This window comes from Temnothorax nylanderi, unplaced genomic scaffold, assembly GCF_030848795.1.
Source record: "Temnothorax nylanderi isolate EJ_2023f unplaced genomic scaffold, tnyl_v1.0 TNYL_tig0058_pilon, whole genome shotgun sequence".
Classification (NCBI taxonomy): Eukaryota; Metazoa; Arthropoda; class Insecta; order Hymenoptera; family Formicidae; genus Temnothorax; species Temnothorax nylanderi.
Genome location: NW_027249120.1, coordinates 1118934 through 1146674, shown reverse-complemented (window position 1 = coordinate 1146674; position 27741 = coordinate 1118934). Strand labels below are relative to the sequence as shown.

The window sequence follows — 27741 nt, the reverse complement described above, 5'->3', positions numbered from 1 at the left end:
ATTTAATTAATACATAATTAAATTAAGTACATAAAGACCGGAGTTGCTTTAAAATTGAAAATTCTTGAAAGTCTTGAACGTCTTGAGAGAAGATCTTTCTTTAAAAGCGAATATGTAAAACATATAAAACATATATTTAAAATAAAATTTTTATTTACATATAAAATGAAGAATTAATTAAAATAATAATGTAAAGAAAAATATATTTTTAAGACATCGAAAATTTTTTCAAAACTTAATATATTAAAAATGTTTTAAATATATTCAAGAGTTCTAAGACTTTTAAAAATTGTTTTCTTTCAAATAACATTCAAAATCATTTTCGTGACATATTCAAAATAATTCTGTTTCGAGTGCAGTTTCACTGCAATATAATCTAATTTTCGTAACAAAGTTACTATGTTTTTGTTCGTGTTGCGTATTTGTCAGGTTACATAAGAAATTTTCTTAATTTCGAGACATGGATTTATAGGAATACTTTCGTTGCCGCTCAAATGCATCCTTCCTGTTTCCTCGTCGTGATTCACGGCATCCAAGTAAAAAATATAAAATGTCGAATCGATCGAAAGGCGATCCGCGAGGCGGCTCCGTTCGCCTTTCTCGCGAAGCTGCTCTCGCATAATTTCTTGTCCGCGGTATCCCCCGCGGAGAAGCGAAGGTCACCTTGACCATCGCTCGCGCCCCTCAGGAGGGTAATGATTCGGGCGGGGGCGCACGAGGGGGGAACAGGGGGACAGACGCGGATGGCCTCCAACGTCGACATATATAAGTCCCAGGATCGGCCCCCACCGGGAGTTAAACTCTACTGCCAAGACGGGCAAGCAGCCTGTGAGAGTCTCCGACACCTAGGATCCGCCGTCACCACGAGGAAACTACTCCGCCACTTTTGACGATCCGCACCGTGGTAGGCGTTTCTTCCGGAGCCCCCCTACCATCCGCGAGCCCGCGACTCCGAGAACGTACCCCCGCGTGGCAGGTGGCACACCACCGTTGCGCGGTACTCCTAGACTCGCCGCTTAACGAGAGTGCAACTGCAGTTGGCGGCCGACCTGTGCACGGCTCACGGGGAAACGCGGAGAACGCGCTCGTTCCGACTCGCCGCAGTTTCGGGGGAGATCCAGAGAAAGAGAGATGAGGATCGTAAGTACGATGTGCCCATGTGTGATACCGTACGCTTCGCGAACGAGCGAGCCATCGCGCGCGAACGAGTAACGGAAAGGGATCGGTAGAGACAGTCCTCCTGAGGGTCTCGCTATGTTTTCGCGATACGTGCGGAGTCGCGAGTGGTCGAGAGTGTTTCGTTCTGGACCAGTGAGATCGTGCCGTTAGATCTTAGTGAGGTCTTGAAGTTTTGTGAGCAACAGCGATACGCAAACATTTTCGAATGCACGCGCATCTTTATGAGGGAATAGAGAATTAAGAAGTTTACTGACTTCCATACAGCTTTATAAGATTCGTCGTCAACGTCACATGTAATTTAAATACATGGATCCAATAATCTGTAGATCACATTTTCTCAATGCGACGTTTCGCTTTAAATTAATAAATTTTGTAGACGACGATCGTATTATTAGGCTGCTTAAACACCTTATCACCGCATTAAGGGATCAGATCCAGACTTCGTATCGGGTTCATCGTTCGCGTAGGTAGCATTATGTTGGAGGCGGACAATGAATGAGAATCTTATTTACATCGCGCGTTTCGACGTAAAAGCAAAAATATATATCTCCAACTACTTCGACTCGACTTTCTACGTTCTTATTTCCGGAACCTTGCGTTTGGTCATAAAGTAAAGCATGCTTTTCTATATACGTTTATACGGTCGGTTCGCTCCTATCTGCCTAATAATTCTCATTGCAATTAAAGATATGGAAGAAAAGGAATTTTGCCTTGATTCACGTTAATTGAACAGAATTTTAAAACGATGTATATGCTGCCGCGGTGTAATCGTTGTTAAAATGCATCTGCCACGATTATCCTAGATTTCGAACTTTCGTAAATCAACGTTTAAAGATTTTAGCAGACAGGTAGCTGATAATTTCAATTAGCTACAATGGATGGCGCTGAATAATTATTTAGAAATGAGAAATCTCAAGTGCAATTATTTAAAAAAAGAAACTACTGTTACAGATCGACTTGTTCTGTGATAATTACCCGTACTACAATGTTCTCCTTTAAGATTCACGTGTGTTAATTACAAACTGCAGATAAATTAACGAAAGAGATCGATTAGCTCTCATAGGGAAGAGAGATGCGCGCGGAGATAATAGCTGCAGCGAATGAAATCCGCAAACACCGTGTAACAGTTCATTCACGAGATTCTAGCCCGTGGCGAGACAGGTCTGCGGCCTTGCCCCGGGCCGTCCGATCGTTTGTTGGTGAACCGGCGTGTCCGGCAAGCTTTAGATCGTTCACATGTTACGTAATGCATAACAAGAGTAACATCGTTGCTAGGAAGACTCTTCCTTGATTATATTTCTAAGAATGATCACCTGGCTCTAACTTATCTCTTTCGAAATAAAAATGAAGAATTGTTATTCGTAGTTCTTGTACGCTTATATTAGTAAGGACATTGCGAACAATTTGTGTTAATTAAGATAATTCAAATTATCTTCGTTAAAACATTTCAATCGCATGATTATTCTTTTGATTGCAATTTTAATTATTCTCAAAATGATCTGTGCTCACATTTCAGGTTTCATTACTCTCGATTCCTTGATATATTAAAATTTCTTATTGAAATTATAGAAATTAAGGGTTACACAAAACGATATATGAAAGGCGCTGTTAGATATCTTTATTTCTACACGTGTTACACGTTACGACATTCTCTTCAAGTTTTTTATATACATGAAAGTTATAGAAAAAATACATAATTTCTATACTACATCACATATTATGGTGATATTGTAAAAAGAGAAAGAAATTGTATCAGATTTATATCGCCGGGAAAACTAACAAGTAAGAAGTGCCATTACCGTCTCAAGTAGTGCTATATTATTATTATTGATCAAGTACCGGTTTTTTAAGTCTACTTAAAAAATGTACGTACTTATTAAATAATTATTAAAGTGTAATATGCTTATATAATATAGAAAATACAAAGAATTAAAAGCGAAAAGTTATGCAATTAAGTTAAGCCCGCGGAACGTGATTTCATCTAATTTATAAACTGTGCTGCACACATGAAATGTGCATGGAATTGAACATCTCTGACTAGTATCGGGTCCAGTTGGCTTGAAATCATGCGCGGTAACGTTAACGATGTTTTCCAAACATCATTTTTTCAAATAAATCGCGAGAAAGTGGTGCTAATAATCTGGACTGGTTATGCAAACTATTAGTGAAAATTTCGTAACGTTGCGGTGTGCAATTCCGGTGCACCATAAGCTGTAATTTCGTAAGCGTTGGATTTATCCCATGGCTCACACGTCAAATCGTGAGATGCTAATGGTACATTAGCAAACAATGATTTAACATTGTATATATCTATAAAATATACTTTTAATTGCCATAGTGTAAAATACAATGCAATTCCGAAGAACCAAATTTTCCGTGCAAAAACCAAGAAACTGGCTGCAGTGAAAGATACACGTATAATATTTATATTAATTTTTAATTATTCTTAATATTTCCATAAATTTTTGATCTGTAGCTTTATTTGGACATCATTCTTTTTCATTTCTTCACAAATTTTTCAAATTTTTAACTGCATATATTTAATAAAGTTTGCGCGGAATGAAATAAGGAACAAAGTATTTCATTTATTTGCATTGTGCATTATATTTAAAATTAGAGTTAAATCCCTTGTATAAACGAATATGGTTCTCCCATAGACAAACATACGTTTATGTTTATCTATGGGATTATTATAGGCGTAGTTAGAACGGATTTAGAGCGCACGAATGGTATGCAGAAAGCTACAATTGTGTCACTCCCTTCGCGATTTCACAAGTGGTTACCGGATTTATATGTGTGTGTGTGTGTGTGCATATATGTGCGTCTATGGTACAAAAATGGTACAATCTTGGTGATCAAAGTATGTAATTTTCTGCTCTTTTATTAATTTTCCTTTAAAGCAACTGCAAATCTTTTTAGCAAAAAAGTGGAGCAAATCAAGAAATTTTAATTGATCTTTAACATAATTAGGAAATCTGTTGAGATATCTCAATTAGTACACTTTATTTCAAATTTTCTATAATTTAGACTTTATAAAACTTATCTGTTTATATCATTTTCTAAATCTTTTCTCTTTTCCTTTTTTTAAATTAATAATTATTGATAATGGAAAATTAAATGTACATGTCGATTGTTTGTAAGTAGAGAAGCAAATATTAAAAGTTATATAATATATATTAGATTTATCGATTTACAATAATCTATACTTAAAATTTTCTAATTTTTCGAATATTTTAAGTCAAAATTTACAAAATTAATCAAAAGCAACAATTTTATAAATAATTTTTATTATTATTTTAAACTATGTTTACGTTTTCAAATTATTACACACATATTGCTAACTTTTCTTTTATTTCTATCGGGGAGAGTGTACAGCATTTTGCGTCGTACTTCGATAACTGTCCAACTGTGACAATCGAAAATATCCTTTTACAATGTTTTCCACTTTCTTGAATTGGCATGATCCCTTTCACAAAACGTCACTAACAACCAATATTACATGATTACTGATAACACAATGCGTTGGAAATATTCGCTTATATATTTTCCGTTACACATGTCTAACGAAGGGGAAAGGAGAGCACTTCCTATATAGTAGGAAGAGGAAATGATAGTAGAACCATGTAATGTATTTCTGCAAAGTGGAAAGAATTACCACTCATACGTACATATATTGTTATTTATATTTCTTATAATATTAATAATATTAATAATAATGTTGAATTTATGACATTTAATCTCAGATTTGAATCAAATCATTCTATTTAGTCTTTCATTTAGTTCTTATTGTTTATTTTATTGGTTTCATATGATTTAATTATTCTGTAGCACATACAATATTTTGACGTAAATCTAAGCTAGAAAATCTTTTTCTTAGACTCTCGTAAAATTTTGCTGGCCTAACGTACATTTGAAATATTTCACATTTGTGGATTTCACATGTATAATACATTATGAGTTACGTGCATGCCCGTTTTTCAACACCTTTGATCCTCTTTCTTGGCTGGCTTACCGCCAAGGGCGGGATCGTAATACTAGCATAGAAGCGAACGAGCTTGTCCTAGAACGATTTTAGTGCGTGTACTTTCACTTGGTAGCACCTTACATGATATAGCGTGAAAATGATGCGCTCTTATAACTCTCGCTTACCGCGTGTAGTCTCAGGTGCAGTCAAAGGAACGAGTTAATTAAATTCCGTCGGCAGATCCACTTAATTACGTATTTGGAACGAAGTTTTCCTGAGATTTTCAAATCGCGGAAGGAGCTGAGATTTCGCGAGAACAATGATATGCTACTGATTCTTCCGTAAAAATTATTTTACGTAATTTTACATAGAATCATGAAGATACTTATCATTTATTTTATAGAACTTTTCAAGTTACAGTTCATAAATTATCCTGAATCATATATGGCTACCATGAAATAGTTTTATTACATGCAGCAAATTAATTTTCTAAGAAAGCGTGCCTCCCAGCTCACGAAAGGAGCGAGGAAAGTAACATCTGTTCTCTCCGTGAAAGAGAGGCGTTACCACTCGCGATGCACCCGTCGCGTCGCCCGTGACGCGTAATTTTCCAACCGTTCCGAGAATTCCTGCATTCTTGTTAAACAATAGATCCTCGGGCTACTACACACTTTCTTCTTTCCTTTTCTTTTGCATTAAGCCCCCGCGATCTTCCTGATTAAATGCCCGCGAGATTTAAGTACGATCGTAAATGTCTTCCGCAATATTGACCACAGTTCTGCCTCGCTTTTGCGAGAGATAGGAAACTAGCCGACCATATGACCGTATTAAAAGGGAAATTTCATGCGGGCATAGAAACCCACAGTATGAAACGACGCGCGTTGACCGATGTACTTATCGTCGGCGTAACGAATTTAATCGACGTTTTAGCCAAGTACGTTAAACGGTTTGTATGTTGCAGTCAACGTTGCGCTTCTCTGTAATATTCTCGGATAGCGTGATTTATGTACCTGAAACATGAACATTCGAATCGTAATTGGTCCCCACGAATTAAATTCGGCATTGCTCGGATTTTTCGTGAACGGTGTAATATGCGGCTGACACTATTATTAACTTTCAGATTGCTTCGACGTAAGGAAGGATAATTATACATATTCGCGTTGCGATAAACAAAAATTATATTTAAAAAAAAACAATGATAAGATCGCTTGGTGTTTAAATTAAACGTAATTTCTTTTTGCTGTTTGCTGAATTTAATGTCTTGAGTCGAATTTTTGCACTTTATTTCCTCGAAATGCAACGGCATTATCCGAATTTATTGCAACTGGTGCGGAATTATGAGAAATTATAATTTCTTACCGTTAGCTTTCTGACAGTGTTACGTTGAATGAGTGTAATCGTTTCGCATTCTGCTTCATAACTAAAAATCACGAATTATAGCAGAAAAATAATAATATCCGTCACCTTCGATGCCGCGATTTGGATATAACGTAGATGAGCCTTAAATTGCGACATTTTACCTTGCATGACGAGACACAAAGAAACAAACGCGTTACTCGATTTTCCTAACATATCCAGCTCTCGTGGCGCTCATCAAAACGTAAATTAGCATCATTGAAGCGGACATCTCACAATAAGAAAAGCAATTTAAACAAAATGTTTATATCGCAGCCTCTTACGTTACGTGCAAGTATACATTTCGTCTATACGCAGAAGTTACAAATGCGGAAGATGTTTTATAATATATCGACGAATTTATTAGAAATCTCCTGTCCCAGTTATCCAGTAACGATATATTGCGATTTGTAATGCGCTTGTAACTATTAGAAGTCACAAGTTACGTTACCAGGAAAAAAACATTAAGTTAATTGGATTGTCTCTAATGAAAAAATCATGAATCAGTATTGCAGGCGATGTTAATGTATACAACATGCATGAAAAATAAATTTTGAAATATTTTATTTTGAAATCTGATAAAACTATTCCTTTATTATTGACTATATAGCTAAATAAGTAATAATACGCGGAATATAATTGTACATTAATGTTACTTGTGTGTCGATTACAGTTTTATATTGATATAACAATCAACAAAAAAAAATAAAGATTAAATAACGAGGAACAGATTTCTCTTTAAGACTTTTGTAATGATAAACGCATTAAAGACCTCGCTATCGCAAACTATCTTGCGATCAGCTAGCACTTTAAATTGTTGCCCATCAGCTTGATTCCTTATTGTGCACACACGTACATTCTCCGAATACACGGCAAGCTAATTGCGCCGATTAATATTAATGGTGTAAAAGTTCACCCACAGGAACAGATCGTACACGGACGTTTCACTCGGTGCCGAACGCGGAAGTGCGCCTTTAACGTATAGACATTGTTAAGTATCTGACCGTACTCTATCTAGGTATTCGTGTAACGTACATTATTATCGTCGGGCTAAAAGACGTGAGAGCTTCCCCCTTTCCTTAGCTTGTCCAATATCGTTATCGATTCAGGAACATGATTCACGAGAAATCATCCGTTCCATAAAGTAAACGAACAAAAGATTTGCTTATCTAAATAAATTGTCAGCCGTCTTAGGCTTAAATATCAAGTGAAAGTAACAATATGCTCAGTTACGTCTGTTAATAAATAATAAATGTAATTAGAAATGTTATATTAGAATATACTGATATCTCCATATCTCAGATCTATTCAATGAATCTTTTGATTCTTCCTCAATACATCAATAAGGAAAAAATTAACAAATTTCCTTGCAGTAATATAGAAACTAGTTGTTAACTTAATATATAAGTATATAAATTAAATGCGGGCAATACGGATATCTAGAGCCAAGTTTATTATACCGGTTTGTTACATTTTTCCTTCAGGTTTTTCTGCAAGGCGCGCACGAATGAAAGATATACGCCTCAATAATTGACATGTCGATCTTGAATAAATAAATTAATAGGATCATTAATTCGACAGCTTGACACGTCGGAATAACTTTAGATTAATTGATTTGTCATCGATTCATGGAAATACGCGTGAACAGCAGTGGATATCACGAGTATAGCAACATAAATCGTTACGGCTTTTATTAAAGATATTCAAGATTTTTTAAAAATATAAAACAACGTAATACCCTACGGAAATCAATGCTTTTAACGAAGACTTTAAATTTTTGCAGCGCGGACAGACGCGGGAAATTAATTTATCGTAAAATTCTCATGACGTATCTCGCCGACGTGACACGCGGCCGCAATATCTTTCGAAAAAAGCCGTTTCTCTAATCCTATGAATATCGACGACGAGACGCGGTATGAGTTATTACATCGTGGATGATGAATATTCATCGGCGTCGTTCCGTCGTCCGATGAGTCGCCGAGTTCGCGGAGACAAAACAGCGGAATGAAATACCGCTCGCGTAATGAAACTACGCCCGCATTCCCCGTTTTTTTTTCTCGTCCGTGGATAAACAAACGCAACCTCTGAGCGGAGAACGATCGCGCGGTCGCGGATCGTGGCGTTCGATCGGCGATATCGCCTCGCGGCCGTAAAATAAATCGCCATGCGAAATCGTGTCGCCGCAAAATACCGCCACGCGCATTTTTTTTTTATTTCCACAGACATATGTCGTTATGTAGATGGCTTTTTCCTACCCCTCCCCTCCTCTCGCGATCGTCCGCGCGTTCGCGGACGGAGATATCTGGCCGGCGTGATCTCGCGTCACGGTCTTACGCACATGTGTGCCGCACTTTGTAGGCGACCTCGTAGAAACGAAGGCGGCGTGATGCCACCGATGGCGAGTTAGGCGAGTAACAGCGAGAGAGCGATGGTTCTCTCTAAATTATTTCCTTCGCTTCGCGCCCGCATCTCTCCTCGATATTCGCATTGTCATCAGAATTTCCGCTCGACTGACCATTGTGTCGTAATCGCGAGCCTGATCTCTTCCATTCCGAAGGTCCTCCTCTCCGTCATCTCACCCGGTCTCACCGCCGCCGCGGAGAGATCTCAGGAGTTAGCATCTCGATAGAATGCTTCGCTTCGCCTTCACCTTGCCTTCACGTTGTGCGAGTAGAGATGTAACTGTCGCGGTGTTTGAAGTTACAACGCAAACGCTGAAATAAGATTGCTCATAATTTTGTGTAACCGACTTCTTCTCCGTGTGTTGTCTTTCGTGCCTTGATCTTTGCGTCTAATTTTATTGCGTGACGATGTACGGCGCGGCCGGGGACACGAAAAATTTCCGAGAAAGATGTAATCACTGAAATTGGACTGTGCTTCACAGAAAAAATTAATGTGTTACATGAATGTAGTTCTATGAATTGTCACAATGTCATCATTTTATCCATTCCATTTTCGTGTAAAAACTGATTCGCCAGCTAGCCTTTGACGTAGTCTGTAAATACATCGTAAAATTCTTTTATTATTGTTTTCAATTCTAAATTTCTAATTCTCTAGCTACTGGAAATAAAAAAATTCAATGATGCATTCTATAGGAATTGATTTTGAGACGGATTACTGTGTATCTGACACGCGATTCTTTTTTATATTCGGTATCTCTGACAAAATAATAAGTCTTTAAAAATTAAAATGGCATTAGTGGACAACTTAAAGGGTCTTAAAAATTACATATATGTTTATGTAAAGTTTTTCTTTTTATAAAACACCTGTCTAAAACATTACCGCCTATTCTAAATTCTTGTATACTTCGATCACGGTTTATACATACGTTGCATTTAGTTCTAATCAATTTGTATTTACATATTGATACGACTTCTACGTGACTATATAAGTCAACTGTTGAGATCGATGGTTGTTTATTCACTTTATTGGATGGCTAATTAACAAAGTGAATTATACTGGAGACACGCGACCGCATCCGATAAGAATCAGAAACAAGAAAACGTGCGTCTGTAGAAAAATCGTAAATAGCAGTTCGCGCGTTCACCCTCTTTTAATGAATGTTATTAATTAAAAGTGCTGTCAATCTGCCGTCCCGCGACTGAGCCTACGTCATTAGTCATTAGCTTATATCTTCTCGCACTTGTATTTATTCGACGATCAATATTTACGGTCGGTCTGCAACAAGTATGCTGTTTTTAAAAATATAATGACAAGAATGCGACTCGTTCACCATTGAAGTTTAACTTGTCAAGTTATATTTTAGTTGTAAGGAGCTCTATAATAGGGACCCAATATAATTTATTTATATATTTATTGATATAATGACAATATATTTATAAACAATCTTAAAACTTAGAAAAATAAAAAACGCAGTGATATTCTGTGAAATCAATTAAGTATACCATCCAAAAGTAATAACCCTAATACATAATAGCTTATATCTATGGACGATCTTAGAAATGTCTTGGACATATTCAGGATTTCCTGAGGATTTGTTCTGTCTGATCAAAGCTGAAATTAAAAATTAAAATTATATTTATTTTTTATTGTAAAACGTCAAGCGTAACATTTCATGCAAAAAATAATGAATAATTTTTGTTTGGAAAATTGATCGGACAATCGTATATTTTGTTTTTACAAGATACATTATAACACAGAATAGATTTTTACATAAAGTTGAAACATTTATTTCTCATTAAAATTTAATCTTGATTAAGATTTAATCTCTAACAGAATAAAAATAAAAATAACTTGCAACACAATGTCGATACTTACTTATTTTTCAAACATTTAATTGATTAATTTTCCTCTGAATATCGTCAATGAATTTTTTATATTTATCATTTGATTTTTGTAGTTTTATATTTACTTCTTCCAACACTTTAATTTTTCCCTTTGCTTCCTCTAACTAAAAATAAATGTAGAAAAACACAAATATTATAAATCGCAGCCGGCAGCGTAGTAATCGAGTAGTGACCATTTTGTAAAAAATCTTTGTTAAATTTTAATTAAATATTATTAAAATTGGCTATATCAAGGACTTTTTTTATCTTTTTGAGGAACGCGGTCAATTTCTCCTCACCTTCTTAGAATAATCCGCCTCCATAAGGGATAATTTTAAATAGAAGCACTTTATTTGAAGCTCTCCAATTTTACAAAATACTTCTATTTCTTTTTTTAATTGTAAAACTTTAATCTCTGTTTTTCTTAATTCCTAAGAAAGAAAAGACATAGCAAGTGAAGAGAAAAACCAGAAAAAAGTAGAAAAAAGAATAAAAACCGCAATGAAAGGAAAGAGAGAGAAGAAAAGAAAAAGAATATTATTATAAAAGAAGTGGAAATAAAGACAGAGGACTGATTGTGAGTCAAAGAGGTAAACTAATTTATACAGGAGAATCTAAAGGTATTGCTAGAGGTAAAAAGGTACAAGTGTTAAGAAAAGACGGGAAAAAAGTATAATTGTGGCGGAATTGGACAACTGGGAGAAGAAACAAGAAATAATGGTATAAGGATAAAAGATTTGAAAACAGAATATCAAAGACGATTTGACGAAGAAAGAAAGAGATATAAAAAAACAATTAAGAGAGAGGGATAAAGAAGAATATATATATCTCAATATATGTATAAATACCTGACTTATGGAGTCGTGCAATATTTTTGAGTTGTCATTTGGTTTCGCATTTTCCGAGCTGCCGTTCATCTTTGCTGTAACATATTCCGTATGCATTAGAAAAGAAATACGCAATTGGAAATACGCAAATTAAAATTTATCTTTTATTAATTATTATATTTAATTAATTAGTTTATCTCACCTGTGTAAAAAAATTTATAATTCCAAGCAAGACTATGATTTATCAGGTTTTTGTTGCCGTCTTCTATGACTCCAAAGAAGATACTAAGTTAAATCACCTTGGAGATCGGGGCATTCTCGAAAAGCGTTATTAACAAACGTTGTTTGTAAATAAGAATTAATTTCCAGAACAAAGCACTCCTTGGATTCAACGATGAGTTCAAGGTGTTCGTGACGTGCCGCTATAGTCATTGGCTAACACGTACCATTTTGAACGCGCCGTCGATAGATAGGTGTACGCGGCGTCGCATATGTTACGTGTCGCGCGCCTGATTGGACGCGAGACATGAGACAATAGCGTGCTACGCGCGCCACTTTCGATTAGATGCTACACAAACTTAACAGTTCTGCAAAATTGACTACGTTTTCACGGCGGCTTATAATCCGGTTTAATAACTACCGTATACTATCCGACCCAAAATTTTTCTTCTTTTGATTATAATAATCACTTCAATATAAACCTATTTCATATTCTAAATATTTGAATCAATCTTTTTTGACATATATATGATGCTGATAGGTAGAGATAAAGGAGAGGTGATTTAATGACAAAGAGAAATTAATGTACCTTATAATTTTAAGAAATTTAAATTTATTTCTATAAAAGTGCAATAATATATATATAAGGTTAAGAGTTGTGTGCAAGAAATGTGTGCAAAGGATTACATTCTGTTGTATAAAATTGTACAAAATGTATAAATGTATAAAATTGTATGTCTATTTGTGTAATCTGCACTTGTATATTTATTCTCGGCGATACGATCGTTATTCCGTATTTCGCCGAATAAATGTTTGCTCCGTTGCATTATTGCGCGGCTTTCGGTCCATTAATTATGCTTCGTTAACGGCAATACGTTATTGCATTACGCTTGTAAGATAATAATCCGGCCGCCTGGAATTATATGTCGAAATGTCGAGCGTTGAAACTAATTCGCGGCGTATATTAACAGAAAATAGATAATAAATTGTTGGCAGCGTTAATTTGTCCCGCTATTAATTCTCTACCATAACGGTTATAGATCGCTGTCGTAAAAAAATACCGTCACGATCAAAGTCCCAGAATCCTGGCGATCCGAAAGCAGTTACTGCAAAAATCGCCGGTCTCGGAATTCCTGTCCGAACATTAAGCCCGAGGAACAGACCTAAGTGTTTTCGCATGATCGACTTTGTAGCAAAGTTCCGTTCCGAGAAACTGCACGCACGGTGCTCGATTTTAAAGGCGAACCACCAGCCGATTCACCTTGACATTGCACCGGCGAAAGAAAACCGCGCGAAAAGAGGTTCGACGGAAAGCGGCCGTGGTAGCGGCTCACCTTGCCTTTGATACGGAAATCTCGTGAACGAACAAATCGCGGCGAACGAACTCGGTATCGCGCCGACCGTGCCGACAATCGAGGTAACCTTTATCCGAACGATTACCTCGAGGGCCTATGCTTTCCATAATTGCGATCGAATAGTGGTGTCCTTCGACGATCTGCTTCTCGACGCGTTTGATGCCTCGTTGAGAGGTATAGGCCGTAAATCGGCTGTAACGATTTCATCAGATGCTTTACGTAAACGATATCTCGAAGAAGAAAGAAATTGAGACTCGACGATTCGTCCCCCTGTTGCTCCACCTTTCTCGCGTTTGCGTAAGAAATACATAAAATTCGTGGCGCGATAACGGATTTTTTCGAAGCGAACGCAGAGGAGGTTTACGTCATCCTAAGCCGACGAGAGTCCTTGCGGCTTTCTTCGTTAATTGTGACAGTGTTTGTCTTACGACATTACGGAGCGCGATAGATTGGTGCGAAAGATTTGAACGCGATGCAGCCATTAAATTTAGAATTGATGGAAAATCGCGACTGCACAACAAACACCGCAGTAAATGTAAAAGTAAAATTGTTGTCAAGAAACAAATAAACTCACGCTAAAGAAAAATAAGATTTTTTTTTTCGTAACGGATCTAGTAATTTTTGTCAAAATCCGATTTCTAGCCGGTTGCGCAAACGCGTGTCAGGCCATTTTTAATAAAATGAAAACGTTAAGTGGCATATTTACTTGTAAATATCCCACGGAATGGCTATTTAGAGAAGTGTGTCATAGGGTCGTAAATTTCTGCGCCTTGCGGTGGAAATTGTACACTGGAAACGTGGTCGGCGATCGATCAGCAGTAAAAATTGTCACGCACCTTCGTTACGGACGATATAACTTCACAGACCGCAGAGAGCGCGTAGATAAGCAAAGGGATATAATTCCGAGGTTTTACAGCGCGCAATTTTCAACGGGCGACGTATGGCTGTGCGTTGAACATTCTGCCAGCTCTTAAAGCCTATCTCGATAATTTAAAGCCTATACTTAACGTCGTTATGCGGATTAGTGCCATTATTTAGCACCTGACAGACTAGATCGACGCGGACTTTGGTACAGGATACGCTGATAAAATAACGGTCGTTTTTCGGACAGCTGTAACGGTCGAAATTACTCTCGCGATGATTTGAACACTCACTTGCGCTACAAATAAGAGCAAGTTTCGTCAAAGCAGCTGTTGCTCCGTGAGAATACGACTGACTTAAACGCGAAAGCATTCTTATTTTGTTCTAATTAGTAACCGGTTTATACAACGAGCGAAAAATAACGTCCTTGGCTCCTTAATGTCTATCTTTCCGTATCTATGTAAATCACTGCAACATACTGGACGTGTGAATGCTCATTGAGAAAGATTCTCTCTTAGTTAAGCATGATATCGCGTCTAATTTGCGATTCACAAGAAGCGGTTGCTACATATAATTTCGTAATGCAGTTTAAAAATATAAGATTGAACATCCGAGTTAGGGTTACTTTTCCTCTTACGTTATGCTTCTTTTACACAACAATTTTCACAACAATTTTCACAACAATGTAAAATGAGATGTTATTGTTCTTATTTCCCCTTTAGACGTTTCCACGAACTTAATTCAGTTTTCACATTAAACTGTTTTATTGTCATTATAGATTTACTATCTCACTTACGAAACTTCTCTAATTTAATATAAAATGGAAAGGAAATATCTGATCCTAAGTTTATCACATATCGGTCGCTTATTAAAAACATCGAGAAACACGCTCTCTAAATTCGAACGAATAAAACGCTTTCGTGAGAATTACAAATTTACGAATTCTTAATTGCAGATTGTTCTAGTCGCATTTGTCATGGCCGTCCTGGCGAGCGTCTCGGCACAGGATTTCAGGCATTTTTTCAGGGGATTTGGTCCTTACGGAGGCATTTCGGCCGCAATAATGAGGGATCCGAGATCAAATAGGGGTAAGTTGTTTTACACAACAACCAAGATTATATAAATGTATCGTTAAAAGTATAACGGACAGCTTCTTCGATTATAAGCTTCAATGTAGATTAACAGAATTACAGTAATACTTACTTTTTAATTATAGCCGGATATATTTTACATCGTTGATATGTATTGCAACATTTTATAAAGTTGTAAATTAATCAAGTATAAATTTCTGGCATCGCTTATAAGATTTTCTGTGATGACTCTTGCACACTTTTATAACTGCGGCTACTTGAATTTGCATAATTCGAAGATGATTCGTCGGTATATTATTACCGGCATTACCGTGCGCGATTGCTCACTACCAAAACAATTATGCTTTCCTCTTTTTGTCCATACGCTATTATTAGATGACTCAAAGTACTCATTGAGATTTATGGTATGCTTCGGAAGTGTTCGTTCGCGCTTGTATATCCTCCAACGTTATCAGGAAGCTGAGCATCATGCAATTACGATAATTTGTGTTCTTATGTTTTCTTCTATTTGCATACGCCGCGAAGAAACGGCCTCGTTCCATCCGTAAATAATGGTAGGCATTCTAACACCGCTCGCTAGAATTCCTCAATCGTTCGAAAGTTTTTCCTCAATGTGATAGATTTCTCGGAAACGAAGTCTCGCTTACGATGTTATTGAGAGATGTTACAGAGTATAATTGCGACAATTATTGTTCCGCACGTATATTACTGTGCAAACCTTAATACGATAGAAAAGCGCACAATTTCACAATAAACTAAACATTTACAACAGTTTTAGTAATTTCTGTTCAGAAATTCAGTAGATGAGATAAATACGTGGTTCTACGGAAATATTTTTGAAGATTAATAGCTCTGCGGCTCATTATCCGTACCGCGTCTATTTATGTAACATTCCGTGCATGATTGACAATACAACAATCGTTTTTATGATGGTTTGTGTCCGCTCAGCCATAAAGATCCAAGATATAAAAGGAATGCTCTTTGAAGTGCGCTGTCGTATAATCAAACGTCTGATTGCGATCGAGAGGAACGAGCCTGAATCGAATCGTTGTGTAGGTAATGTCTTGTTATTGATGCAGAACCTATCTTGCTTAGATAGTACGGAACTTTTACCGGAACAACGAGGCTAACTAGGGATTTACCTGAACACGTGCACGCGTAACGGAAGGAAAGGCAAGCCATTTGCTTTTATATGTTCCGTGAACTTCGTGAATTATGGTAAAATTTCTGAACGTACGTAATTTCTCGTTGATCAGTGCGTTCCTTTCAATCATAATCACCTCTTGCATTAAAATTATAATATTTTTATAAAAGTAGATTTTATATACAATTGAAAAAAACTTAGGAATATGATTTTATCGATTCTCAAGCTCATGTTATGATTGTTTTATAATTATAAACATAAAAGAATTTAACGTAACTGTTCGGGATATTATAATACTGTTACTTCTCAGGTTGTTCGAACTGTATTATTTAAATGGCTTGTGTGCACGGACACGGACAGGACACGCGATCCTTACAACCTGTTCGAGCGTTAGTATGCGCATAATAATCGGCATTGGAATAAGTGTCAAGTTCAAATTCACGTACAATAAATAATGCGTCATATATCATGTGTCTGACGGGATGCTGAGCAAGTAGCAAAATAAATCACATTTAGTTCGACAACGCAAAAACTAACTATTCTAGTTACACGCAACAGATCTAAGAGAATATATTTATTATCTGTGTTTTATGATACATACTTTTTACTTATCTCGTTCATTGAGTTGTAGTTTTCGTACTTAATACTGATAATAATTTTTCGAAACAATTCATATTGCGATATTAAACGATATTAACATTTCCAATTTATCTTCTGCTTCCATAATTCTCATTACATCAAGATTACTGCTTAGAAAGTCATTATCGGGATAACATCGGAAGCCTACATCAGTCAAACAAATCGTTCGTTTTTTTCTACTGCTGAATATTCATAGCGATTACTCACTGGAGGCGTGCTCGTCTCGCGTATTCAGTTACTGCTTCATCGCGAATAATAGGAGAAGACTACTGGCGAAACTGGAGTTTGTTATTCGAATGCTACGATCGTCAAGAGATAATTATCTTAATAAATCTAGATAATATCTGCGTCTACATAATATCGTGTCAGTAGACCGATTAATAATACGGGCACACGAACAACTTCCTCGTGTTAGAAAGGATTTCTACTACTCCTTCGTAGATAAGTACAACTTTCCTTTAATGTCACGTAACACTGTAGCGCTATTAGCAGTTGCGGTTTGTTAAATAATATAATATGCACGATAAACAAATACAATTTTAGGAGAATTTTTGTTTCGAATTTTTGTCTTATTTGAGCTTCTATTAGATTACAGCCCGGGTTCACAAGTCGATGAAGAATCTGGTGAATATCATATTGAAATCAAGTTGAGATCATATGCAAATCAATAATCAATTTGATATTTCGAAGATTTCATCGCAATATCTGGAAAATATTATGTAGATGTCGACGATCTAGTCATCATTCAACTGATATCATACTGAAGTCGAATCAACTTCTCCATATATCGACTTGACTTGAATTATGATATCTACGTATATCAACTAAATCCCCACAGGTAGCACATACACGTTTCAGAAATGTTTTATAAGCCTTTTTCCGAAACGTTTTATAACCGATTTCTAGAAACGTTTCTCATGAGTAAAAATGTCCATTCGAAAAACGTTCGCTGGAACGTTTCTTTTCCTGATAAAATAACGTTTAAAGAACTATTATAGAAACGTTTTGTTTTAATGATAAAGACATTTTAGATAAAGACATTTAAAATTCCTACTTTTCACGTCTTTTGAACGTGTTTATGACGTCTTTGAGACATGCGTGAGAATGTTCTAGAAGCTTTATGCATATACCATCTATGACGTCTATTCTTTTTCGAAGAAATTCCTGAACTGGTGCACATTCGTGCAATAAGTTAAAGTGAAACAAAATATATTTGTCTATTACTCTAACTTAATTGCATTACTGATATGCACCAGTTCAGGAAGTTCTTCAAAACGGAACACACGTATAAATGTTCTTTCAATGCCCACGTTCAGCAGAATGTTTATTTTGCAACTGTTGGAAGTTTTCTAAGCTCAGATTTGTCCGATGACAAATAGATTAAGACCGGTAGGACAAAATTAATTTAAGTAAATAAGTGGATATATGTGCATGGATAAAATGATTTATTTTGTGCAATAATTAGTGCAATATAAATTTAAATGTTTCAAAAAAGGCTATTAAAGCTATTATATATATAGATAAAGCAATTTTTAATTTTGAAAGGAAAAATTTTACAAATAGGTATTTTTGTTAACTGTAGAAACGTAAAAAATATGTTTCTTAAATCATGGTTTCAAAAACATTTTTGTTCAAACGTTTCTGAATGGTTCTTTACGGTTATGAAACTATGTATACGTTCAAAAAACGTATATGAAACTAATACGTGCTATCTGGGTCCCCAATAATTGATCGATACTTATACGATATCTTCTATATATCAAATCGATATGTATACTTCTATAGATGTCGACTATACGTCGATAAGTGATCGACAAAATATTATGCGGATCTGTCACCATATTTCAAGAGACTGTATTCAAACGAGATGCGACTATGAATTCTTATATATTCCTTGTTCTTTATTCCTCTCATTGTGCATGGGCCCTTACGGTACACCATCTCCCAGGGGGAATTGGTACATCGGATCGACATTGAATCGACGTCTTTTAGACGTGTGATCCAATGTACCAATTCCCCCTGGACTACCTACAATGGAATATCTACTAGATATTACTCATATATCAACTAGATATCGATATGATATCGAAGAGATATCTTCCTGATCTATCATTGGTTGTAACATTAATGCAGCGTTGATACAGTGTCGATCCTCGTTCAAAGATCAATAGAGAATCTAGTCGTTATCAAATCAAACGGTCCGAAAAATCATGATCGACATCGATTTGATCATCGACTTGTGTAACCCGGGAGGTGTTGATAAAACCTGTACTACTTCCGTTAGTAATAATTCGAAAATAAATATAAAAAGGAGTATGTAATTAACACATTGTATATGTAAATATGTTGCTGCAATAATTACCGGTGAATGGCATTACATAAATGTCTTAATTATAGTGCATGTATTTACTAAACAATTTTATAATTTACGAAAAGTAATAGTTTGTAAAACAAATTTATTTTCTATAATATTGAACAAAACCCTTCTGTTCTTTTACAAAGTTAATCAAAAGTCCTTCACTCTTTAACGTTACATTTTATGATCCTGTTTACTATGTGCGATTAACCGCACATCACTGCTTCGCCAATGACCATGAAAGCCAATGATGATCTTTGTAACTGATGCGAGCATCCAATCAACTCGATTCAATCTCGTCAAACGATGTCGATAACGATCCTATAGATCTTATACCACTGTATTAAGCGGTATAACTCGATATAGATCACTGGAGGTCAATATATTCACTAGAGTCAATAGAAAACATTTATATATAAGTAGCATTCTACTACGGTACTCAGTTATAAATCGTTGATCGATGGTATTATCAAAACAATGGCTAAAATCTTTCCGCATAGATCATCCTAAGCATATCAAATCTTCTTCCTATTACGTGATTCAAGATTGCCCTAAAAGTTTTGACGTACTTACTGACTGAAAATGCAGGAATAAAATGAAGTTTGCATTTTTGGTACCGAGACGATAACAATCGTGAGAACAATCGCGGCCTTTAAAGAAGGATTACAAGAATATCGGTTTAACATGCGTTTTTTCTTTCGAAGGTCCGGTGTTATTCCCACCTGGGCCACCAGACACAGGTGAGACCAGCGGCGTCATCGTGGGCGCGAGCGGATACGGATTCGTGCCACCCGGCTCAGGTAATACGTACGTCCACATCTGAGAATTAAAAGAAATCTCGATGCATCCTCCACAAAAAAATAGAGGAATGGGTTGAAAGAATTCGGTGGTGGAATACGAGTCGGCGAGCCTTTACGTGACCAGTCTCTGCATGTAAGACAACCCAAAGAGTCGTCGAGGATAACAGAATAAGTAGAAAAGGGAGAAACAGAGAGAAAGGGAGAGTAATATCTTTTAATCACGCGATATCTTTGTTCCTTTGCACTCAATTTATGTATAAACACTATTTATTGTTGTCACTTATGAAATAACATAGTCTATGATACACACATTTTCCCAACCTTCCCTCTCCTCCGAATTTTAATTTTAACCGAGGGTGCATGTTCATGCGCACTGTGCATGTGCGGCACTGTAGCGTTTATTGTTTTGTGAGATGTTCGAAAAGTCACGCGAGACTCTCTGAAACGCATATTAACACTTTAAATACAGCAATATCGTCACATGATAAAGAAATATGTTTTACGTGATACTATAATATTAAGTAAAGAGCTTGTCAATATTATGCAAATTTTTCGAGAGTCGAGCAAGAAATTATTATTATACATATATTCATGATGATATTGCTGGTTTGTTGATATTGTCAAATATAAAGCGTTAATATTTATGTTAATGGAGCACAATTCAATGCAATGCTGAAACTTGCAATATTGCATTTTGATACGCTATAATTAAAAGCAGTGTATTAAAATGACGAACGTGACTTTATTGCAAGTTGCGCGACTATTCGGACACTCTTTATAATTGTTAATAGCGTTACATAAATATATAAATATGTAAGTTAATAAAAAGAAGAATCCTCAGCATATAATCGTCGCAAATCTGACGTACGCACAAGCGTTGTAATTTCGATTTCCTCTCATGTTATGTAAAAAAATTGGCTTATTAAAAGAATCACCCGATTCTCCGACCATGATGTCAAATACACACGGCTCTGAGAATTGGCAGAAAACCGCAAAAATTCTTTCCCCTATTACCTTCGTTCGTTACGTTCCCGCGAAGGTCGGCTTCGTCTTACCGGCCCGACGTTTTTGATCCTTGAATCTCGGCGGGTACGTCGTTTTGCGAGTGTGCTAATGGTATTCTGTCGTTCACGTCGAGGACGACAATCAGCTCTTCTCATTACGTACATCCCGGGAAGCTGTACGTTGAGAGATGGCATTACGAATGGATGGCTGCGATCACGAGCATGCTATAAAACTTAAACTTTCGACGTCTCGCTCGTCTTACTTGCGATTCCCCCTAAATTGGAGATCAATTCGGAGATCGCAAGCCGTGACAGTGAGACGATACTAATAACGTGGTACGCGGGTCTTTTAGTTACTATGTAACGTGCACCGCATGTCTGGTGACAGGAATGCACTAGCAGATAAGCATCGTAATCTCTCGCACTGTGTAAGGTAAGTCTACAGAAAGAAGTAATATGTTTAATATCCATGGCGTGGTATCGCCATAATTGGTCTCCGCAAAATGTTTTGCGGTGAACGTTCAATAAACGTGCCCCCTTTTTATCTGTAATTACACGGCGGTGAGCACGAATCATTTTTTTTTTTTTTCGATACATAATAGAGATTTCGCCGTTATCTTATTAACCTTGTTAGCGATACCCAGCAAGCCAGTTACCGGTCACCCATTTGCACGAAGCGAGAGTCGGAAAGCGAGATCGGGTCCTGCGTCTGCAAATCAATTCAGGGACCCGAACGTATTGTAGAATCATGAAACGGGTTTCCTTGCGTAATCGGATCCCCTTGATTTCCGCGACGTGGTACGCAGGGGCAACGTGTCTCTTCCGGTAATTTGAGCGCACGCTCGGCTTTCATTTCACGCGCCGTCCTTCGCACCTGCGCTCGGCCGCGCGGTAGACTCATCAAGCGGCATAACGAGACGTAATGAGAAAAAGAGAGACAGAGAGGAAAGAGAGAGCGAGAGCAGGGAAGATCGCTAATCGAGAAGATGGAACCTTTGTACTTCCTCCTTCCGCGAAATGCAGACGAACTGCAGCTGTATATACCGGTTCCTTAGCGTGGGGAATCTTCAGCCTTGGAACATAAACAAACGCGGGAGTCCGCGACGCGACGCGACGGTTCGGTGAAAGCGATTTTCGAGGCTGCGCGGCCTCGTAAGGCGACTCGCAAACTCGTTTTACGCGTAACCTTACTTAAAGTTACTCCACTGCGCGTAACAGGTGTTACGAGGTCGTCAAGGCGACAAGGTTGCCTTTTTGGTCAGCGACGCGAATACCGGAAGAGAGACGGAGACGGAGAAGCGAGGATCAACGCTCTCTCGATCCTTGGCCTCTGACCAGAACCGAGCCGGTCACGCACCGAATCAAGTTCGATCAGTTTTTTTTCCTTTTAGTCGCGCGAATCGCGTTCCTGCTCGTTCTCGATTGTACGAAAAGCGTGTTTTTATATCAAATAAGATTATGTACACATTTCTGAGAGTTACGGTCCATCCGAAATCTTTTTTCAAATACGGGCGAAAGTCATCAAAGTATATGACACTCATAAAAATGAAGTATGTATTTCTTGGCGATGAGAGGAATTACATAAGACGTTCATGCAACATATTGGAGAAGTCCGCGTCACGGAATATTTATTAGAGAGTGACAAAACGATTAAAAGAGCCGAATTCGGTGTTATGAGAATAATCGTAAAATTTCGTTTCTCTTCGCGTCGAATGATGTTAATTGCGACGTCTTTCTCGAAAAGAGAACGACGGCGGGGGATCGCGATTTTATTTCGTTACCGGCTGTCTCTTGGAAGATCAGTGCTACCTAAGAATGTCAAGTGTCATCGACGGAAGGAGTGGGAATTTACGGTTGCATAATTTGTGCGTCTACAAAAAGTAATAAAAAAAAAACGGTAGAGAAAGAACGCGTAATCGCGAACGCGTAATGCGTTGACGCAATAATATTAGCTCCACGCAATAAAGTTTTGTTCCCATAAAACCCAACGTACATTACTGTTAGCAAATAATGGTTTGACGAAGATCGGTCGGATTGATTCGGCGAGAAACAAAGATTCGTAAATTGCTTGTACCCGAGTATATATGTATATATCCTTAATATCCTTTGTCTTAGATATTTGTTGTGCCAGCCCAATTGAGAAAATGCGCGATTATAATAAAAAAAATGCAAACGGAATATCCCGCAACGCTGCGCGCGCACATTTTATATAACTCTATAAAAGATAGCGGGGAAGGGGGGAGAGAGAGAGAGAGAGAGAGAGAGAGAGAGAGAGAGAGAGAGAGAGAGAGAGAGAGAGAGAGAGAGAGAGAGAGAGAGAGAGAGAGAGAGAGAGAGAGAGAGAGAGAGAGAGAGAGAGAGAGAGAGAGAGAGAGAGAGAGAGAGAGAGAGAGAGAGAGAGAGAGAGAAAAAGGCACTAGTCACGGTATTAAAACTCGCGTACGACGCAAAAGAAGTGAATGGCGGGCGAATAAATTCTCCCTGCGAAACACGCGCCGCTGATATCGAGGGAAAGCCTGTACATCTCGCACTTTATAACGTTTTGCACTTGTTAATGCGCGCGTTAACTCGACACGGGAGAGAAAACGTAAATCTCGGGCAACCGTGGCGTGATTAACGTCATGGAGGACACGGGCTGGAGGAGACGAGGTACGTTAAGCCCGAAAGTAAAACTCCGAGTTTGTAGCTCGGAGAAGCGCGGCTTTATCGGGACAATTCTGAAGATTAACCAGCGCATTAGCACAGATAACAAGCGCAAAGTGTAATTTAATTCTCCGGCAAGAAATAAAACCGCCGAGCCGCCGAAGCACGTTTTTGCGCTAATCGGGTTGATAAAGCCGAGGATGCGAGATTGATGCAACTCGCGAGCGTGACTATTCCGTCGAATAAATACTTTCGCAATAGCTTTTATTTCGAAATCTCGCGAGAGATAAACACACGTGATAAAAAGTGCGCGAATATCTTCATCTGCAATTTGCCAATTACGAATGATCGTATCTCGTACCGATAACAAGCCGCCCGTCGTGAATCTTGATGCGGCTAAAGAAATACAGCGGCATAAAGATGGCACACCGTTCTAGGTCAAACGGCCATTCGTTCCCCTTGATAGTCATTAAACCCGACGATCCGCATTTAATTACGCAACACGCAAAAACTGTTGACCCCTCCGGACGTCCTTGACGGAAATTTATCTGGGGTTGAAAGGAGAGGAGGGTGCGAAAAACGAATTTTCCCCGAAACTCGTCGTTGGTATTCCCTGTGGAAACGAACTCTCGTAACTTAACGATATCTTCGTTAAATACTTTTTTTTCACGGCACATTAATTTAGAAGGCGGGAAGACTTCCGCACGGAATGCCCGAAAGAAGTTTTTAATGACTCAGTATAAAGCGTTCCAGTACATTTGACTAACCAGCTGTAGGTTGTGTCGATATGATTCTTAAAACAGAGCAATGCCGCTCGGTTTCAACGCTGCAAAGATTAGAAATCGTCTATCTGACATCTGATGTACGTAAAATTGATCTAACACTTCAAAGCCGACGGCAATTTCTAAGCATTAGCGGACACGATGCGATCGCAAAATACACACCTCGATCGCTCGAATCATTTTCACGCCTGACTTGGTCGGCTGTCATTTATCGACAATTATTTTTAAGCGCTGCCGTTCATCATTAGGGCGTTCTCGCGTTTAAATTGATTACAATCGGAACGGAGGCGGAATCCTTTTGGTTCCCTAATGGCTTCCATTCGGATCCCCCATTCGTTTCGCGGTTGACTTTATTATCGACGCTCCATGCGTACGATCTTGCCAAAGCACACGTGTGCTACGCGCGAAAGCGAGGGAGGAACGACAGAGCACTAGGGGACCGGAAAAGCGCGGAGCACTTACTAATCAAAGGGTAGAAGACGAAGGGGATGAGGTCAGTTCTGCCCGCCTCCAACGGGCGGGACAAGGTGACGAGGGTTCTGTAATTAGCAGCTTTGAAGTGGTATCACCCTCGCTACTCATTAGCGACGTTCAGGTGTCCCGAGTGTTAGCGCTCCGAGGGATACTTTCGACGGTAGAATCGCAGATGGAAATCACACGAACCGTTGAACGAACCTCGCGCTGTTGAATCCGAGGATTCACAGAAATCGTCGTCGAATAGTGGCGTTAGGAGGATGAAAGGGACCCGGGGGGAAATGCGGAAGAGAGAAAGGAAAAGATCAGAATTTGGTTGGGCGAGGGAAATCGGGAAAGCGATTCTATCGCGGCGATTCTCAATGACGATGAAGAATCTGCCGGCGTGAGCGTCCCGGAAGTATAGCCGATTAGAAATGCGGCAATTAATTTTCCTTGCTTCGTCTACTCGCGCTTCCGCAAGCGCAACAAAGTTGGATGGACCGGAATAACCGTTATTATAAATTTGCAGCGTACAATTTACGAGTCCTTTAACGTTCGGTATCAAGTTATGTTTGCATATGATAAATTTACAGAAAAAAATCGAGTTTTTTTTCAAATAATCCATCGTCGAAACAGCTTGCAACGATTAACCCTTTCGTCGGTTCAGAAACGTCCATCTTGAAAATGAGTCTTTATTTATTGCAGGTTACTTCACCTACTTCTACTACTAAACGTCCGGTAATCGAGGGATTGCAAGAAGATGACAACACGAAAAAAAATGGTGATCAAGGTTTCGGACGTACGTCACGGCTCGCAGACTCTAACTGGACACTGTGGTAGATTAATAGACCAGCGTTACGTTACGTGTTAGTGCGTGTCCATTGAAGGAAGGACGAGCCTAAAGTAGCTCTTTTCTTCTTCTTTCTACTTAACAATAGTCTCTCCTCCGCGATTGGCGGCGTGGGAGTACGCCTACTTCCCGTGAACTTTGTTAGATTGCGCAAAGTTCGCAGGGTAAAAGAGAGCTATTAACGCGATGTACAAATAGAGAAATACGTGCGATTATACGATAACGAGATTTATTTTTTTTAATTCTAAAAACATCACGTCCCTTCTCCCCCAAGGCATAGCGCGCGAAATATTTTAAGATGAAAGTTCAACGGAATAGCGCGGTAAATGAGACCCGTGTTTCTGTATCGCCTTCGATTAAGGATCACTCGAGACGCACCCTTAAGAATGCCAACGAGACCGACAGTTAGCAGCTAAATACCGGCCATATCGAAATTGATATTACGCCACTTACTGTTAGTCCCGACAATCACGTATAATCCCGTATTATACGAGCAACGAGAACGTTCCGCATAATGAAGTCTACGAAAGTACAAGTCGTATTTTATGGTGCATTACTACGGGTATTCGCGCCTCCGCGTGGCGGTAACGCTGAGGCGTGTATAATTAGTAGCAGCCACAGACAGCACCGTGCACTCCTGACAGTGCGATGTTAGAACAAAGCGAGCGGGACTGAATAGCGATCCGCTTCGCGCGCCTTACAGAGTCGGGAGAGATATCCGCTTATGAAACAAGACCGGGTAAATAGAGGTGGGTCCGGCGCGCGCACCGCTGCGCTGGATCCACTGAAAATGATTAAGAGGCAGCGATACGTTTTGTGCCGACTGGCAAGTTATTTATTGCGACCGCGATGGCGATTTAATTAAGCGTGGGTAGCCGTTTTCGGGTGAACCGCCTTTACGATCTGCCCGTTTCGTGTTCAAATTGTTAACGCTCCGCGCCGTGCGGGCAGTTCGACGCGGCTTAATATAAGTAATATATTTTATATTTATATGTAAATGTGATAGAGAGAGAGTAAGGAAGCGGTATGAGGCCGCGAATCAATGGCGGGGTGCCGTCGTCGCTTTCGTTTCCGTGCAATACGGTCATGGTTCTTTAAACGCTAAAGATACATTGGTGCATTTAAATGCCCGGCTTCTCGGCCCAATCAGTTCCGCACGCGCTTGGTTTTAATCGCGCACGGTGGCGAAAAATACGCCGAGTCCACAGCTTCATTGATCCGTGGCAAAAAAAAAACACATTCCGGTTAATTTGCTCGCCCTTACATAATCTTCGCATGAGTATGGTCGATCTTAGATAATTTTTATAACTCGTACAAGGAGCATGTAAATATTACATAATCTATTATACTCTATAGGAATAAAATAAAGTCATTGTCTATAAATCCGCGTTTGTTTTATGAAAATTTTATACATATTTAGCTTTAATTTGCTAATAAATAAATAAATGAATTGATTAAAGAAATAAAAAAACAATACGTGTTAGGAAATGTTTTGAAGATAGACCATGCAATGATTGCATGTATATTTAAACATTTTGAGGACAAGCCGAGTTTTATTTTGTAGAAGACATGTGTCTCAATAAAATGACATACATCATCATAAAATAAATTAAAACTGTGACAATTAGTTATACATATTTAAAGGTGAGTATATTTATGTGTATTTTCTACTAAATATTTTTCATATTTATGTGTATTTTCCACTAAATATTTGTCTATTGCAGCAAATTTGTATTACAGTGAGACGCATTAATTAGTTTTACGAGACGCGATTAAGCTCAGCATAGAGCGTAAATATTACCGAAGCTGCACCGGGAACCTTTCGTAACCTTGCTTAAGGAGACCTCGTCCCGGAATGAAATTTGCCAATAAAATGATAAACACGACGGG

General features: G+C 38.2%; 1 protein-coding gene and 1 long non-coding RNA gene across 4 annotated transcripts; one reads left to right on the top strand and one right to left on the bottom strand.

The window, feature by feature from the left end:
* The first annotated feature begins 798 nt into the window (after nt 1-798).
* Wat (worker-enriched antennal transcript) lies at nt 799-27234 on the top strand. The gene is made up of 4 exons (XM_071707460.1): nt 799-1140; nt 15042-15174; nt 20021-20116; nt 25707-27234. The coding sequence occupies exons 1-4, from the start codon at nt 1132-1134 to the stop codon at nt 25730-25732; spliced, it is 264 nt and encodes an 87-aa protein (XP_071563561.1). The 5' UTR covers nt 799-1131; the 3' UTR covers nt 25733-27234.
* LOC139773183 (uncharacterized) lies at nt 10336-12305 on the bottom strand. Of its 3 annotated transcripts, XR_011718292.1 has the most exons (4): nt 11854-12305; nt 11673-11746; nt 10817-11255; nt 10336-10552 (listed from the first exon to the last, which is right to left on the bottom strand). It is a non-coding gene; the product is annotated as an uncharacterized lncRNA (long non-coding RNA). The 3 variants fall into 3 exon arrangements; XR_011718291.1 differs by lacking the exons at nt 11673-11746; nt 11854-12305 and having other exon boundaries at nt 10817-10949; nt 11124-11664; XR_011718290.1 differs by lacking the exons at nt 11673-11746; nt 11854-12305 and having other exon boundaries at nt 10817-11664.
* Nucleotides 27235-27741: the final 507 nt, after the last annotated feature.